Below are 18,244 nucleotides of genomic sequence, written 5' to 3' on the forward strand. Positions count from 1 at the left end.
TTGTTTTATGAATTTAAATTACAGCCAAAATTATCTCATTTACTTATGTTATGTAAATGATGCAATTCTCATTAATTGTTTGATTTTCACGTATAAATTGTTCAACTCTCTCAAAAACATCATGTGATACATCAATTTGGCATTGTTATTTTACTTTTTGAAATGTGGGGGGGGGGTCCTATTACAGGCTCAAAGGTCTTTATGGGTAGCTGAAAAGTTAGGTTGAGAAATAGGTTGAGAACAATATATATATATTATAATAATGAGTTTTAAAGAGAAGTGTAGGATATACCTGGCGGAAAATAAATCTAGAGGCGGAGCCAGTACGTTTATTTTCTGTGTGGGTTTTCATGCTATTTGGACCTCACAACTGACCAACAGCTGTTTCTATCTTAAAGTTTGAGGACTCAGAGTGTCTAATGTAAACATAAGTTATAACATGACTTACTAAAGCGGGGGGGAGTCATTACTTGCGCATGCGTAAGATGGCCATAGCGTGTCATTGTTTACAAACAAGCGTCTACCTATGAACCTTTGCGTTTTTAGCATGTGTTGTTGTTGTGGCTTCAGTTGGAACTCAATTCCCGCCCGCCCGCCCGCGTGTGCACAAGTGACGTCCCACTCACTTTAAATAAATGCGAACAAATGCAACTTTTTTGTAACATAATTTAAGCGTATAAACTGTAAGTAAAATCTTAGTCAGAGTTTAACAAGAAAACAAATATGAAACTGTAACACAAAAAACAAAAGTAGAAATAGAAATGTATGAAAATAAAATGAAAAAATGGCAATTAAATAAAGAATCTCCTAATTAATTGTAGGGTCTATGATTAAACAAAATTAATATGTGTACATTTTCCAATATCGCTACATCCGAATCATGTTATGGACGATGGTTATGTTACACATTATGTTAATTTATATAACAAATAAAATTAGATAACAAATTTAATGATTTTAATCACAAGCACCTTGTTTGCATAATTTATTCTCAATTGAAATTCTGAAGAAATTACATCAATTGGAGAGTATTTTATTTTTTCTTCTAGATCCTTTCAGCTTGTACTACGATCATATCTATTTTTACCTCCACATCCCACAAATATTGTAAGAAAAATAGAGTTTTCGGGTCTATATATTTTTATTATTTTGTAATTGTTTTTATTATTATTATTACATACATCTTATTTTGTATTACTTTGAACTATCACCACATAAATATCATCTTGTGGGCTTTCGCGATTGATTACCAAAACTTTTAAAAAACTGACAGCAAATAAATATCATGCTATTGGTTGCTATACTTCCAGTTGTCGGCAACGCCCACTCTCTAATTATATTTGTTTGACCGACCACACCCACTTTTGACCCGACCACGCTCACTCGATATTCATGAAGACCATTTAGCGACTTCGAATTAGTAACTCGGTAGAATGACTGACGGCTCGCGATTGGTGGTTGACTTTGTCCCGGAAGTTAGAGGCTAAAGGTCATCAGCAACGCTAAACCTGCCACCAGTCGAGTCTGATCCAGTCATCCGTGTGTTCGTGACGTATTTAATATTTAATGTGTGGACAACACGACTTCCTATTTCGTATACGATCATTGGGTGAGTAGACTCGTCGCTGGATCGAATTGTCTGTGTTGTAGGTAGCGAGTTTTTCTTTCATTTGCGGATTGCACTTAGTTCGACGGGGAACATGTGACGACCATCACTGGGACGGTAACGATAAAGATAAAAACACAACGTGAATTGGTGCACAGACCATGTCTTCACCGAGACCAGAAGTACGAGTTTTGAACGTTGGACGATCTACCCCGACAGGTAACACCAACTATGATGCGGTCAATGGATCACAGCGACTTCAAAAGCTGATGCTACAGTAAGTCGACATTGGTTCGGGTGCCATGTAATAGGATGTCTGAATCCTTGATAATGTGAATCATATTACTAACTCGGTTGTAACTCATAGATGAAATTACAACAAATAGAATGTAGACAAAATTATTATATACGTAATGGATAGCTTATATTTTATATAATGTCGTCTCGTTTGTAAATTGTATTGGGCATTCTCATATAAGTGACCGCTTACCCAACCCCACCCCTAATCCCAACCAATGACGATATGATATGGGGTTTTCACATTATGACCATTGTATGACCTTCATTTGCATCAAAGTATGACCATTTGAACTTTTAACACTAGATATCTCATAAGATATCGGACACCTAAACTACAGATATTTAAACTACATAGTAGTGGTTGTCATAAACAAAATCTAAAAAAATAAGTACACATATACCTGGTAACTGTATAGACAGATTGGTAATATGGTTTATGTAGTGGGACTGGTCAGTTACTTTAGCTTGGGCTGTGTAGCAATGCAGTGTGTTGTTGTTAGTTTGATTTCATTCATTTCATTTAGTAAAGAACCTTTAAATCTCCTCAAAAAGAATTGAAATGGTTGCATAACAAAGTAAACATGCACTCACTAACAAAACTCACAATATACGGACAAAAATTACAACAACAACAAAATTAAAAATTAAAAATAGTGATGGTGATGGTTGTGGATTCCAACTGCCTTTTTACCTTCAAATTGAATTGTTGCTTTGTGGAAGGGACAATTTTTTTTTAAATTTTGCAAGTCAATGAATATCACAAAATGTAGCAGTGCTAATTTTACTGAGATTTCAAGTCGTAAAAACTTTCTCATTTTTTTTTAATCACAAACACTTTCAAATCAGCAAATTATATAAATTAAACATACCTTTGTGAACAAAGGTTCTGTTGGTTTCAGTTATAAAAAAGCCATAATTGCATACAGACAGAAATAGACAAAATCTCCAGTCATTCATTCATAATAAATACCAGCAAAAAAAGCATTTGCTTCATGGGTGACATTAAACCTTCGATTCAGATAATTTTGTCACCATTATTTTGGTACATTTCATAATTTTTAATGAATTTCCTACAATTTTTTTAGTTAATATGTCTTGATAAAAAAAATTTTGAAAAAAAAATGTTGTTGATTTATTTATTAATTTCAAATATTATTAGAATCTCTTGGTCTGTTTTTTAAATTGTGATATTTGTTTTTTTTCAACTATGTTTCTGACTTGGTCATGGTGATATGTCTCCATTTTGTTTTTCCATCTCATGCAATTCAGTGGACTTGATAACACAACTGTAAGTGTTTGATAATGTTCAGCTATTGACAAGAAGATTCAGACCTGGATATCATATCCAACGTAAAATTAAGCGTTCGCTGTAAATAAAATTGGACACAACACTACAAATAAATGATGATTCATTCAATCTTACTTGTTTGATCTTTATTATAACAATACCATGTTGTAACATTAAGAAGCGTTGACATGAAAGATTCAATTGTTTTTCATTTGTTGTCAAAAGCGTCAATGAGGCGGGCAATGATGATTTGATTAAAATTCATGAAAATTAAGTTGGTATTTTGACTCACAATTGACGTAGACACTTCTGTATAGGCCTAATTTGTTTCTAAGTATGATGATATAACTCAAATTAAAATACATTTTTCTGTAAGGCCAGACTTTTTATTATCCCTTGTTTTGCGAACCCGCTGAATGAACAGGAGCCGAAAATGAAATAAAAATAAAATTTTATTTCAGCGTAATTTCTCTCGCCCGCCAACTTGGAAGTGCAAAAAAATGCTATCTTCATTTTTTTTTCGCCCGCCGCATAACAAACCCAAGTTGCATTTTCGTGGGAGTATTATGATCAAAGTACCGAAGTCTTGCGTAGATGAGAAACAAGGTTATACATGGAATAAAATTTTATTTCATTTCTTCTCTCCAATCAATGATCTCACTTACAATTTGTTGAGAATCACACAAATCTAATGGAAAAAAAGAATTAATTTTATTTTTTTTTCGCCCTCCTCAAAAAAATTGCCTTATAAAAACTCGAGAAACAAGGAATAAAAAAAGTTTCCTGATCATCCTTAATTAATTAATTTCTTATGCACTGTGTGTATGATAATTTTTTCAATCATTCTTTATTTTAAATTGCAATTTCAATTAAATTATTAATGGTGCTGGTGCTGGAGGGATTCTGTAAAAAACAAACTCCATGTATATCTTGAGATAAACTGAAAGATGAAACTTTGCATTTAAATTAAAATTTATGGAAATTATTTTTTCAAAATAGCCCCAGTGCACATACTTATATTAAAGTAATTACTGTATAATTTGATATTTAATAATTAGATATGTAAAGTGCATTCCAAGATTGTGCTAGCATGCCACAAGTAACCCCAGAAACTCTCAAAGTTACAATCATTTGTAGATCACAGCGACAAACAAGTTTTGCCATTGAACAACCATGGGCGTTAACTTAAATATTGAATTCTTATTACTAATATATTTTTTAATTTTGGTTAATTTACTATTCTCTTAGAACCTGTCTGCCCCGTAGATTCACTTCATTGAAAATTTACTCGTCATCTTTACAAAGCATGATGAATGGGTTTTAATAGAAATTTAAATAGAAAATCATACAAAAGGGACGGTATATTTAATTTTTAGTCTGTGTTTTTAATACTGTCAATGTGGATATAATGATGCATAGTCATTCTTTGCAAATACATGTACAGTCTTTGTGCGACAGTTTGTTTTGTTACTAATGTATAGGTACGAGAAGCAGTAGGACGTTCACAGGTGTTAAACCAACTAGTCGATAAGGACAAGAAATTTAGCAAAATTTTGTAACATTTTTCATCAGACTTTGTGTTTTGTTTTGTTTTGCAGAAAAATAAAAAATGTGAAAATTTGGAACAATTTCATAGGAATTCATTTTAAAGCATTGTTTCATTAAAAAACACTGTTAATACATTCTGTATTTTAAAAAAATATCAAACTATTTATGGTAATTTTTGTGTCAAAGATTATCTACTCAGTAGGATTATTCCAGCATCATGTTGCCTATCTCTTGTTGCTATGGATACTGTGGTCAAGGTAACGGATTTATTTACATGTATGGTACCAGTATCTATATTATTTACTGAGTTGCAATTCATACGAAAAAAAATTCACTGTTAAATGATGAAGGGAATTTAAAAACTAGTGAATGTGGGTTTTTTTTCTTGTTTTTTGACAGAATTTAGAAAAAAATGAAAGAAAAATTTTAATTTCATGGAAAATCCAAAATTATCATTTTTTTAAATAAATTTAGAATAAAAAAGAATTTGATGAGAACATTTTTTTCTTTTTTTCCAGGGATCAAAAAGTTTAATTTCCATTAATGTAACTCTTATTTTAGGATATGATATCAATAGATATTTTCAATCAAAATAGTTGTAGTCTGATGGAGTTACATCACATTTATCTTGTAGACCAACAAACAGGAACTTGAGCTTCATACTGTTAAACTGTTATTACCGGTAGTCACACAAGTTACAGTGTTCTCTCCAGATATTTAAACCACTGTGGCAGTACTAATTTGTATATTTTTTGCATAATTAAATAATACATGATGATTTACTTACTTAATTACACAATGCATACAATTATTGACTTACAAAACTGTTATTGCTTCAGGAGTGTTGAGTAAGTTAACTACACACAAGTTTAAGTTTTTAGCAACTTATCAATTTGATCTAAAAAGCCAGCACAGTGGAAATAAATCACAGTGGCAGTCAAGATGGTGACTATGGCAAAGTTAAAGCGTAGTGGTAAAAATGAGTACAGTGGTGATACCGCCACACTGTTTGAATCTAGGGGAGAGCGCTGAGTTTTTACTCTACAAATACATACTTTCCTACAGTACAGTTCAAGTGTAACTTAACCTTTTCATCACCAGTACCCTATTTTCATCACAAATTTACAAAATATTTCCGTTTATAGTCTGCATTTTCCTTCAGAAGATTGAGACAAAAATAGCCAAATCTTTTGAGTAAGAATCGAAAATTGACTCAAGTTGTATCTGTTGGCTCTAAAATTAGGGTTTATTTCCAGAAATATTGAAGAATATGAGAAAAATTTGGCTGAAAAAGTCTGGTGGTGAAAGGTTAACTTCCGAGCTGGCTCATAACTTATTGCCTTTTCATAAACAAAATATAATTGCTGTTGTGAGTATGGTCACTGATTATTTGTTATATTTGTTATCTGTGACTGTAGAAGGATTAATTATTCACTGGGTTTTAATTTTGCTTATTTCACTGACTGGAAAATGCGCTAAATTAAAACCCAGTGAATATGTAAAATTTAGCATAGAACACATTATCTAAATGATAAAACCGTGAATTTAAAACCCACTGAATATGCCTGTAATGGTAAATCAGTGAAATTTAAACCCAGTGAAAATTAGTCATTTTACAGTAAGGCATTTAGGCACATTATTATGTACCTTGTACATGTCAGTACTGGTGGACTGCATTTTATTGAGATGATGAGATTATGGCATTCAAGCTACTGTAGAATACTTTATTTTTGCTTGGAATTTATTTTGGCTATTTTCGCTGAAGGGATGATTCCGTTAAAATAAAATCCAGCGAATATAATTTTTTCCCTATATTTCACATTAAACTCTTCAAAAATCAGTAAAAATAAATTCCATAAAAAACGCCTAAAAAGCATTTTCAACGAAAAATTAATTCCAGCGAAAATAAAGTATTCCCCAGTATATATATTCAAAGCAGAAGTACTTTACCGGTATATAGCCATTTTCATGTGTTCATGACCCTTCACCTACTGAGTAATCCACTTTGCAAATATACAAATAATTTTATGGTGCAAATCAAAGTTTGATGCATCAAGTTTTATGCTCCCTTTGTCAGTAGTTAATTTTGTTTTCAAAATTTACTGAAAATCTTAATTAATAAATGATATTATGTATATGAGGGAATGGCTTCTCTTTCTTGCTTTCCTTTTTCAATTATCCCATTTAAACATTCAAAAAGTCCAGTAAACACATTCATGGACACAAAGCAACTTTGTATTACAATCTAGTTCTAAATTCAATTCTTATCAAAGTATAGTTTAGTAATTTCATCATATTATCTACATCTGCAGATGTTTATTTGTGAACTTTAAACCCAGTGAGCAGGCTCAAACATCAAAATAGTGAAATGCCAGTGAAAATAAATAGTTTTACAGTATTCTGTCTTTTTTTTTTTCATCAAAATATAAGAAAATTCATTTCTGGTCTGAGGATGTCAAAAAAATAGTTTGGTGACACTGTTTTTCTTCACTATATTGGCAAGACTCCTTCTCTCTTCATCCACCTTTGAAACACACTGCCCAGAAATCTTTTTTTGTAACCTAAAAGACATATTTTAATGTGTGAATGCAGGGCTCTAATTAATTTGTTAATTAACAAACACTGAGATATTTTAAAGTACTTGGGTAAACCTCCACCTATTTGGATATTGCGTATTGTCTTGTGCACTTGTATATACTGCTGTAAAAACTTTACTGGGACAACAGAGCTATTTTAATTGTGGGGTTATAAATCTTAATACTATATGTACAAGGACAAACTCCAATTTGTACATAGAGTTGATTAATTATAAGTTATTACATAGATCTGATGTTCAGATTAAACGCCCCAAGTGGTGAATTATTCAACTCTACAAATGAATATATAAATATAAGAAAATGAAATATGTAAATAAATAAAAATGGCACTATACAATACAGGTACAGTGTATCTACAAACTTGATAACTGTGTCACTGCTACAAAGACAAGTTTCAACTCATTGAGAGTCGGTCAAGCATAACAGAAAACAGTGCTTACAAATTCTTTGTAAACTTGGATAATAAAGCAGTCTTCACACATGAGATAACATACAGTCAGTAAGTAAGGGGCAAACTGATGTGAATTTCGTCAGACTATGAAAATAAAAAAATTTATGTAGCCGTGTTATCAAATCGTGAATTTTTTTGAGTGACTGAAAATGTTTATCCCAAATTAGTACAGTCGTATGCTGTGTGTGTTTGAATTTTGTGTGAACGAACAATGTATTTGATATGCATTGTATATACTGGAAAATCTGTATTAGAAACCGCAGCTTCTATTAAAATGGTACAATGCAACAGAGGGGATGCGGCTTCTATTAGAGCCCTCTACACATATGAGGAATGATGACCACACATCACACCAACTGTACCACACATCACACCAACTGTACCACTCATCACACCAACTGTACCACACATCACACCAACTGTACCACACATCACATCAACTGTACCACACATCACACCAACTGTACCACACATCACACCAACTGTACCACACATCACACCAACTGTACCACACATCACACCAACTGTACCACACATCACACCAACTGTACCACACATCACACCAACTGTACCACACATCACATCAACTGTACCACACATCACACCAACTGTACCACACATCACACCAACTGTACCACACATCACACCAACTGTACCACACATCACACCAACTGTACCACACATCACATCAACTGTACCACACATCACATCAACTGTACCACACATCACACCAACTGTACCACACATCACATCAACTGTACCACACATCACACCAACTGTACCACACATCACACCAACTGTACCACACATCACACCAACTGTACCACACATCACATCAACTGTACCACACATCACATCAACTGTACCACACATCACACCAACTGTACCACACATCACACCAACTGTACCACACATCACACCAACTGTACCACACATCACACCAACTGTACCACACATCACACCAACTGTACCACACATCACACCAACTGTACCACACATCACACCAACTGTACCACACATCACACCAACTGTACCACACATCACATCAACTGTACCACACATCACACCAACTGTACCACACATCACACCAACTGTACCACACATCACATCAACTGTACCACACATCACACCAACTGTACAATGCATCATATCAACTGTACCACACATCACATCAACTGTACCACACATCACACCAACTGTACAATGCATCATATCAACTGTACCACACATCACACCAACGGTACCACACATCACACCAACTGTACCACATATCACACCAACTGTACCACACATCACACCAACTGTACCACACATCACACCAACTGTACCACACATCACACCAACTGTACCACACATCACATCAACTGTACCACACATCACACCAACTGTACCACACATCACACCAACTGTACCACACATCACACCAACTGTACCACACATCACACCAACTGTACCACACATCACACCAACTGTACCACACATCACATCAACTGTACAATGCATCATATCAACTGTACCATGCATCACAATGACTGTACTATGCATCACAACGACTGTACCATGTTAAAGATTGGGTTCTGGAAATTTAATACATCACTTTGTCTAAATTGTGTGTTTTGTTTGTTTTTTTACAGAATGAGAGCAGAATTCATGGATAAAGATGGTACTGGAGTGGATTATAAACTATTGAAATCTAGTGATTTATTTACAACATACAAACAATACTGTCAAGAATTAGTAGGCGTTAATTTGGATATTCTAGATGAAACTAAAAAAATGGTTTTCTTTATAAGTATCCTTTGATATTATTTGTTGAAAATGGACAGATAAGAATGTAGAAAATTTGTATTGTCTTTTAACGCCTGTTTTATGCAAGGTTACAGCTCAAATGGTCTTTTTACAGCAATTCCAGGCACTGATTTGACGCTGAAGTAGTGCTAGATGTTGATAACTTACTACAATGGGTTACACACTTTGTTTTCAAATTTACAGAAGTAAATATAATAAACAGTGCTCCTCTCCAGTGTATTGTTCTCCTCCCAGGATTTGGTGACCAATACTCAATTGTTCACTCTACCTTGAGAAGTCTGTTCTCAGTTTACAACCACTTTAATGTGATGCCTTTATCAGTAAACCCTCTTTGTGAATTTCATGTGTTGTGGTGAAAATTAAACAAATACAGTGACTTTTGATCCCTAACGGTATGTAGATATTTACAATGTATTAACGATACATGGTTTGTTGGAATGTGAAACTCTACCGAATTCAGTGTTAGATGTTCAACAATTCTGGCATACTACAGCCTACAACATTGGAGGATTGATATTCAGCTTAGATGATATCGAACATGGTATATTGAGAGGTAAGAAGTCTAAATCTTTCACTGCTGTTATTTCATTGGCTGTATTCTGGTTGCGTCTGAAATTCACATGACAATGGTTCCCTGGAACTGGATTCTACATTTTACATCATAGTTGTAAGTTTTGATTTCGTGTTGACTGACAGATTTGACACTTTCAAAATCAATTTATTTTCTGAGAAAAAACATTTACTGTGCACCGTAACACTCACTCAAGCTGGGTGTATGACAGAAAGATGGCAACCAGATATACTCAAACCAGGGATACTCAATTTATGTTCTTGATTATGCACTGGTGCAATCCCAGTCTCTGAATTAGTTAGATGTGAACTAAGTGTCATTCTGGCTCCTGTAATTAGTTAGATGAAATGTGTTATCCCTTTTTTTAGGAAACAGACCACACCCTGCAGCTAATGATGCTCACTTCTCAGCTAAAGATCCCAGACTGAAATATTCCGTGAAACAAGTTGATCCTAGAATCCATTTTGCTTTAGTGTGTGGTGCTAAGGTAAGTATTATTGAAAGCAATCATCTTCCAATCTACTGATTGCTTTGTTTAAACTTCACCAACCTGTCAACAAGTCTGTCTCTCAATTACTAGTACCTTCAATTCTGTTCTGAAAAAGAACAACAAAATACTGGTTCTTAAAACCGTAAGTCTGATTGCTTTGATAGTATATATCTATATGTACTTCAGGTGGATCTTTCAGATTTGTTCATTTTGTGATGATGTCTTAAATTCTCTAATTTAGATGAATATATTTGTCATTTTTGGTAAAAAGTGATATTTTTGATTTCTTGTTGAAAACCGCATGTCTGATTGCTTTGAAATTACACATAGAAGTACTACAGGTGGACCTCTTACAGATTTGTTCATTTTGAAATGTGCATTGCTAACAGCATAACTATCTCAGCCCAGAGGCTGTTTGTTACACACAAATTGGAATGTTTGTCATTTTGTTTATACCACATTGAATACACTTTATTTCGTATTGTTATTTTGCAGTCATGCCCACCAATTAATGTGTATACAGAGAAAAATCTACAGCGTGCTTTGGATTTGGCAGCGAAGAACTTTATAGAACAAGAAACAACTGTCAATATGAAATTTAAAGAGGTAAGTATCGTTGAATAAATATCATTTTTCAGGATAAGGTCAGGAAAAAAAATTTTCTGTTTCTCCTTTCTGCTTACATGTTAAAAAACATGCTGCAGGTGTTACTAATGGCAACAAGTTTAGCATAATTGCGTTGAAATTTTGAACTGGTCTATTTTATAAAGGGAAAATCAGTCATCACAAAAACATTACCGTACTTCCCCGAGTATAAGCCCAGGGGCCTGAACATGTAAAATCGGAAAAATTAGGGTGTGGGCTTATACTCGAGGACCACCTCAGAAAAGAAAATTTTTTGGGGGTTTTAAAATTGTAACCATCTTCCCAGCCACGAAAAATTATCCAAATTACATTTTTCGCTCACAGCACCAGTCTCGGAAAAATATTACGTCTTTTTGATTTCCACAACACTTTTTAAAATGAAGAAACAAACATGTTCATAAAAATACACACGTTTATTACAATACGGTTTACATACTGTCTGAATTTACGGTGCAAAAATAGATAGGGTCTGTGGGAAAACAGTCGAAGGCAAAACTTAATATTAATATCTTCATTGTGGAATGTTTTCGATCGTACGCAAACTCTTGATACAATGCAATTTCCGCCATGTTGTTTTTTGTTTTTCATCATGATTTGACCTGAACAACTTTCTTTGACCTAACAGGTCACATCTTGCGTTAACCAATCAAAATGCTGTGTCGTACAAAGTTTTCCGATTATTGACGAAGTGAATTACCGCGATGTTAAAATGCAATCTGATTTCGACAAAAAACGATGATTTTTTCCCTAAAGCTGTTGATTCTCAATTTTCGAAAATATTTAAACTTTTCACGGTCGCCAACAAGTCATGTCGAAGAATAGTTTGCTCGCTCACATCCCATTCTCGATAGTCTCAATGGACACGATTATTTGGAAAAGTGAAACGATGTTCAATGATCAGGATTCACGACTTGACGATCACATTTTTGGCGTTTCTAAAACTACTACTCAAAAGAAATATGGATTGCTTCAGTATTGCAACATCGGGGTTCATCCTGAGTAAATAACAGATTAGAAAAGGTCCGAACCATGTTCCGTACGTTCGCCGGCCATGCACTCTGAAATTAATGCAAGTTTTCTCGTAAAAGCAGGAACCAAACTACCGTACCAATCACGATTATTCTTCAATGAAAAACACTTTTTACGTGCATATTTGTAATATATGTCGTTGACGCCCGGTAAAAACACCCAGGGCCTATACTCGGGGATGCTCTCAACCTGTTAAATGTCTAAAAACAGAGAGTGGGCTTATACTCAGGTAGGGGCTTATGCTTAGGGAAGTATGGTAGTTGACATTGATAGTGATTATTCATTGTGAGAAATGTAATGTTTCCCTTTCTTGCCATGTTTCATGGCCACAAATGAGAAAGGAGTTTTATCACTGTAAAAACAACTTCTGGGTTTATTGCTCAAATAGATAAAGTATGTTAAATATCGTCATGACAGCTGCTAACACTATTTCAGTACCTGTTTCACCTTCAAACAAATTTAAGAGCTTCTTTAAAAATCTTATCCATCAAATCATTCTGCAAATTTTTAGCTCCACTGTCGATCTAGTCTAAGCCCGTAAAACCTTCTGATTATCGTGTGTTAATTTTTTTCACAGATTGAATTGTCACGCATATTTCAGTGGTATAGGACTGACTTTGGTGCTGATGAAATCCAAGCTGTTAGGTAAAAAAAAAATTGTATTGATGACAACTTTTTGTTTACATTCACTTCTATTGGGCAAATAAAACAAATATGGTACATTGTGTATAATATTTAGCGCCATGTTCAGAACAACAAAAGAATGTTCACACAACAGTTCAAATGTTGCAGTGTTCACTTTCCTTTTTAATTCAGCATTTTTAAAGTTTTTTTTTGTGAATATTTCTGGCATATTTGTTTATTCAATCGCTCTCAATTTAAATATTTTATACTCTCAGATCACCAACGTGAAGTTTTGGCATTGTATACCACATGAAATTTTAAATATTGTAGAATTACTTTATTTTCACTTGGAATTTATTTTTGCTATTTTTGCTGAAGGGATGATTCCGTGAAAATAAAATCCAGCGAATATACTTTTTTTCCCTATATTTCACATTCAACTCATCAAATATCTATAAAAATAAATTCCATAAAGAACGCCCAAAAAGCCTTTTCAGCGAAAATTAATTCCAGCGAAAATAAAGTATTCCACAGTAATTGCATTAGAATTCTGTGTGTTTTTTTACAGGTGGACTTTAAAATATTTATGCGAAGATAAAGTTTATGGAATTGAAAATTTAATTGATCTGTTGGTACTTGAAGGCGGAGTGAGGATAAGTTACAAGGATTACAATTGGCAGCTTAATGAGACAATGTCTGAACCAAGTGCATCTGAAGTTGACGTCAAAAGTCATAGACATCATCATCATCATCGTTCCGAGCATGGTAAAAAATCACCTTGCAAGATGTGAGAATAAGCATGTATGGGTAGTCACCTGATGTGTTATATCTGTCTTGCAATACACATTTGTTTACTATGAACACTAGACTGTACAGTAACCCCTTGCTAAGTCACAGGTTTAGGGATCCAAGCAAAAAATCTGACTTATCAAGGACAGACAGACTGGATAACCTTCGCTTAGACATGCTGCTCAGTTGGAAACTAGAGATCAGAATGATGGATTGTTCACATTGCAGTGAGTTTCATGAGGGATTTATCAAACCAGTATCACCCAAGAAACTCATAAAGTCTTAGGTTGACACCTTGAACCGAGCCGTCGACAAGTAATGGACAGGTCAATGGGTGTTGAATGACATCAACATGCTTTGAATATGACTTGTACCGACTGTCTCATGACTAATTAAAAACTTGGAGCAACAAATCCTTAACTATTTTCTTTCAAAGCTATCGCTAAAGAAGACAATACAATTTTTCGTGAGCCATTCAATTACCCACTACTTAGCCAATATCATGCCTAACTGAGGCATGACTTAGCGAGGGGTCACTGTATTGCATTGTTTAGAAATCAGCACGTGTTTGATAAACATGTTTTAAAATAGTTTCCATGGCTGGTAATACAGTCAATATAAAACTGCTATCAACCTCACAATCATTTCCATTACTATTCTGTCAAATATTTAATATGAAAATAAACAAAAACACACATAAAGACGTGAACTGAGAGTATACTAGCATGATTATGAATGAATGTTTCAATATGAAAAAAAACTTTGATTCATTACAAGAAATCAACTTTGTGCATGCTCGAAATTGTACAGTTATCATTTGAATCTGTAAGTTTGAATCCTTGTTTATTCAGAGCAAAACAATCTGAATCAGAAGCCGACATTAGCAACATGGCCGTTTGATTCTCTTTTCACTTTATAAACTCTAAAACCGTGAGTAAAAATTTTGGTTTACATGTCTTTAATATTACTCTCACCTTCTTTAGATGCTGCACATGACCTATGACCTTTAATTTGCATACCCTGTATATGGTATGGTACTTGAATGTATCTGGGTTTTTTGGGGGGAAAAATACGTTATTAATTTTCATTGCTAAAAGTGTTTTCATTTTGTAAGGGGATTGATCCTGGGATTGACAAAGATGAGAATTAATTTTCACAAATGTCGCTAAGATTGTCAATGAAATATTATGAAATTTTCACACACTTCACAAAATTACAAAAATGTGTCTTTTGCAAAATTATATATTGGTTATCCATTATACATGCTCATTTATTCTGTATAACATACCATAATACTATATTTTAAGTTGTATACTGTAAATGCATTAATTATTCATTGGGTTTTAATTCCCTGAGAAGTAAAATCCGCTAAATTAAATCTACATGAACATGTACAAAATAACAATAAAACTAATTGTTTCCATGACAAATTCATGAAATTAAAACATAGTGAATATGCTCAAAACATCGAAATAGTCAACTTAAATGTCATTGAAAATGAATGGTTTTACAATAATCTGTGTGTGGAGCTGATTTCAATAAATAAGAGGAGAAATCTGCAGGATTCTTTAAAATTGAATTTATTTTGTATTTATAAATTGTTATTTTCACTTGCACTTTATTTTTATTTTGGTTTTTCCTCAGTTAAATTAGAGTCCATTAAAGCATGTTTATATTGGTGTCTTCGCACTTAATTTAGGAGAACTATTGGGGCAATTAAAACTAAAATGCAGATAATTACCGCACATAATGGTTTTTAGGCTTTCAGTATAGCATATATTTTGACTACAGTTACTTCAAATTGTGTGACTTATTTTTTGTTCTAGAGCAACTGTCAAATCTATAAGTTCTTCTAACTGTCTTGGTCTTCATGACAACATTTCAATTTTTTTTACTTTTATCAAATTTTGGATCAAAACCAATAATTTTGAATTATTCTCCTAAACCACATGCCAGATTGCTTCCATATATTCTATGCAGAACCCGAGTCGGTTTTCCTTCAGGTTTGGTCTAATTTCATGATGTTTTATTTGTTATTTAACAAACGATTGTTTACTTTCTGTGACAATATTTCTTGAATACTGCCTTCCAGATTGTTTGTTAATTAATATTTGCATCTGTGAATATTTTATCAGTTAAGAATGCTACAATATTTGTTAATTTGGTGATAATTGATTTTTTAATCAAAATTTCTATTGTCACATTCTTGAAAAACAGTTGGATTGCTTTTATTTTTGACATTGCCTTGTGATAACTTTTTTAATTTGGTGACAATAAATGTAAAGTAATATTTATTGGCAGATACTGGTATTTTTTTTTATTATTTGTGGTCAAAATTGTATTTCATCTTTCATGGATACCTGCAATAAAAGTTGTGGCATTTTAAAAATAAGATCTGTAAAATACTTTAATTTTGCTTGGAATTAATTAGTCCCCGTTCGGACGTAGTCCGAAAACGGGGACTTATGTTTTGCCCTGTGTGCGTCCGTGATCACCTGTATCTCAAACATGCGTGGATCGATTAAGTTCAAACTTCACTCATACATCACACATTATATGGGACATATGCACATGCATTTTTTTCATGATCCGATTAACGATAGCCGAATAGCGGCCATTTTAAGGCCGAAAATGCATCAAAATCGCACATTTTCACCATTCCGGACCCGGATCTCAGTTATGCATGGACGGATTTTGTTCAAATTTGGTACATACATTAAACATAATAGGACCTTGATGCATGTTATTTTTTTTTTGGGATCGGACTTGAAATGGCCGACTGGCGGCCATTTTGTTTTAAAGAATTCAGTTCTGGATCCGTATCTGAGACATGTCTGGATTGATCGAGTTCAAACTTCACACACACAAGGTACATCATGTCACAAATATGTATGTGCATTTGTTTCATGATCTCATTAACGATAGACAAATGGCGGCCGCTTTAAGGCCGAAAGTGCATTGAAATCGCACATTTTCACCATTCCGAACCCGGATCTCAGTCATGCATGGACGGATTTTGTTCAAATTTGGTACATACATTAAACATAATAGGACCTTGATGCACGTCATTTTTTTTTCCGGATCAAGTTCAAAATAGCCGACTGGCGGCCATTTTGTTTTAAAGAATTCAGTTCTGGATCCGTATCTGAGACATGCCTGGATTGATCGAGTTCAAACTTCACACACACAAGGTACATCATGTCACAAATATGTATGTGCATTTGTTTCATGATCTCATTAACGATAGCCAAATAGCGGTCGCTTTAAGGCCGAAAATGCATTGAAATCGCACATTTTCACCATTCCGGACCCAGATCTCAGTTATGCATGGACGGATTTTGTTCAAATTTGGTACATACATCAAACATAATAGCACCTTGATGCACGTCATTTTTTTTTCGGATCAAGTTCAAAATAGCCGACTGGCGGCCATTTTGTTTTAAAGAATTCAGTTCTGGATCCGTATCTGAGACATGCCTGGATTGATCGAGTTCAAACTTCACACACACAAAGTACATCATGTCACAAATATGTATGTGCATTTGTTTCATGATCTCATTAACGATAGCCAAATAGCGGCCGCTTTAAGACCGAAAATGCATTGAAATCGCACATTTTCACAATTTCGGACCCGGATCTCAGTTATGCATGGACGGATTTTATTCAAATTTGGTACATACATTAAACATAATAGGACCTTGATGCACGTCTTTTTTTTTTTCGGATCAAGTTCGAAATGGCCGACTGGCAGCCATTTTGTTTTAAAGAATTCAGTTCTGGATCCGTATCCAAGACATGTCTGGATTGATCAAGTTCAAACTTCACACACACAAGGTACCTCATGTCACGAATATGTATGTACATTTGTTTCATGACCCGCTTAACAATAGCTGAATGATGGCCATTTTAAGGCCGAAAATGTATCAAAATCGCGTATTTTCACAATTCCGGAACCGGATCTCAGTCATGCATGGATGGATTTTGTTAAGATTTAGTGCATATATTAAACATAATATAAGCTTGATGCATACCAATCTTTCTTTGGATCAAGTTCAAAATGGCCAACTGGCGGCCATTTTGTTTTAAAGAATTTAGTTTTCGATCCATATCTCGGACATGCCTGGACAGATCAAGTTCAAACTTCACATACACATCATACATTATATCATACATATACATATGCCTGTGCATTTGGGCCAGTCCTTTTAATCTGGGGTATCCTTTTAAGGTCAAAAATTCAGAAAAATTGCACATTTCACCATACCGGAACTGAATCTTAGTCATGCGTGGGCAAATTTAGTTTAAATTTTTTTTTGGATTGTGTTGAAAATGGCTGACTGGTGGCTATTTTGTTTTACTGAATGCAGTTCAACATCCATATTGTTGCTGCTTTGAATGTATATGTCACTCAAATATGAACGGAACGGGGACGTGTCATTGACAATGACGTGTTTTCACAATTTTTGCTGAAAGGACGATTTAGTGAAAATAAAATCC

General features: G+C 34.0%; 1 protein-coding gene across 1 annotated transcript; it reads left to right on the forward strand.

The window, feature by feature from the left end:
* The first annotated feature begins 1,506 nt into the window (after window positions 1-1,506).
* On the forward strand, window positions 1,507-16,150 carry LOC102806293 (uncharacterized). The gene is made up of 7 exons (XM_085501193.1): window positions 1,507-1,883; window positions 9,425-9,582; window positions 10,000-10,152; window positions 10,539-10,657; window positions 11,156-11,266; window positions 12,912-12,979; window positions 13,527-16,150. The coding sequence occupies exons 1-7, from the start codon at window positions 1,768-1,770 to the stop codon at window positions 13,747-13,749; spliced, it is 948 nt and encodes a 315-aa protein (XP_085357319.1). The 5' UTR covers window positions 1,507-1,767; the 3' UTR covers window positions 13,750-16,150.
* Window positions 16,151-18,244: the final 2,094 nt, after the last annotated feature.

Source organism: Saccoglossus kowalevskii, chromosome 7 (assembly GCF_978046115.1).
Source record: "Saccoglossus kowalevskii chromosome 7, keSacKowa6.1, whole genome shotgun sequence".
NCBI lineage: Eukaryota > Metazoa > Hemichordata > Enteropneusta > Harrimaniidae > Saccoglossus > Saccoglossus kowalevskii.

What these genes read in the sequence shown, in the direction of transcription:
- LOC102806293 (XM_085501193.1), top strand. Translation starts at nt 1,768, where the DNA reads ATGTCTTCACCGAGACCAGAAGTACGAGTTTTGAACGTTGGACGATCT. An exon ending in AAAAATGGTTTTCTTTATAA is followed by an intron (nt 9,583 to 9,999) that starts GTATCCTTTGAT and finishes AACGGTATGTAG; the next exon opens with ATATTTACAATGTATTAACG. An exon ending in GATGAAATCCAAGCTGTTAG is followed by an intron (nt 12,980 to 13,526) that starts GTAAAAAAAAAA and finishes GTTTTTTTACAG; the next exon opens with GTGGACTTTAAAATATTTAT.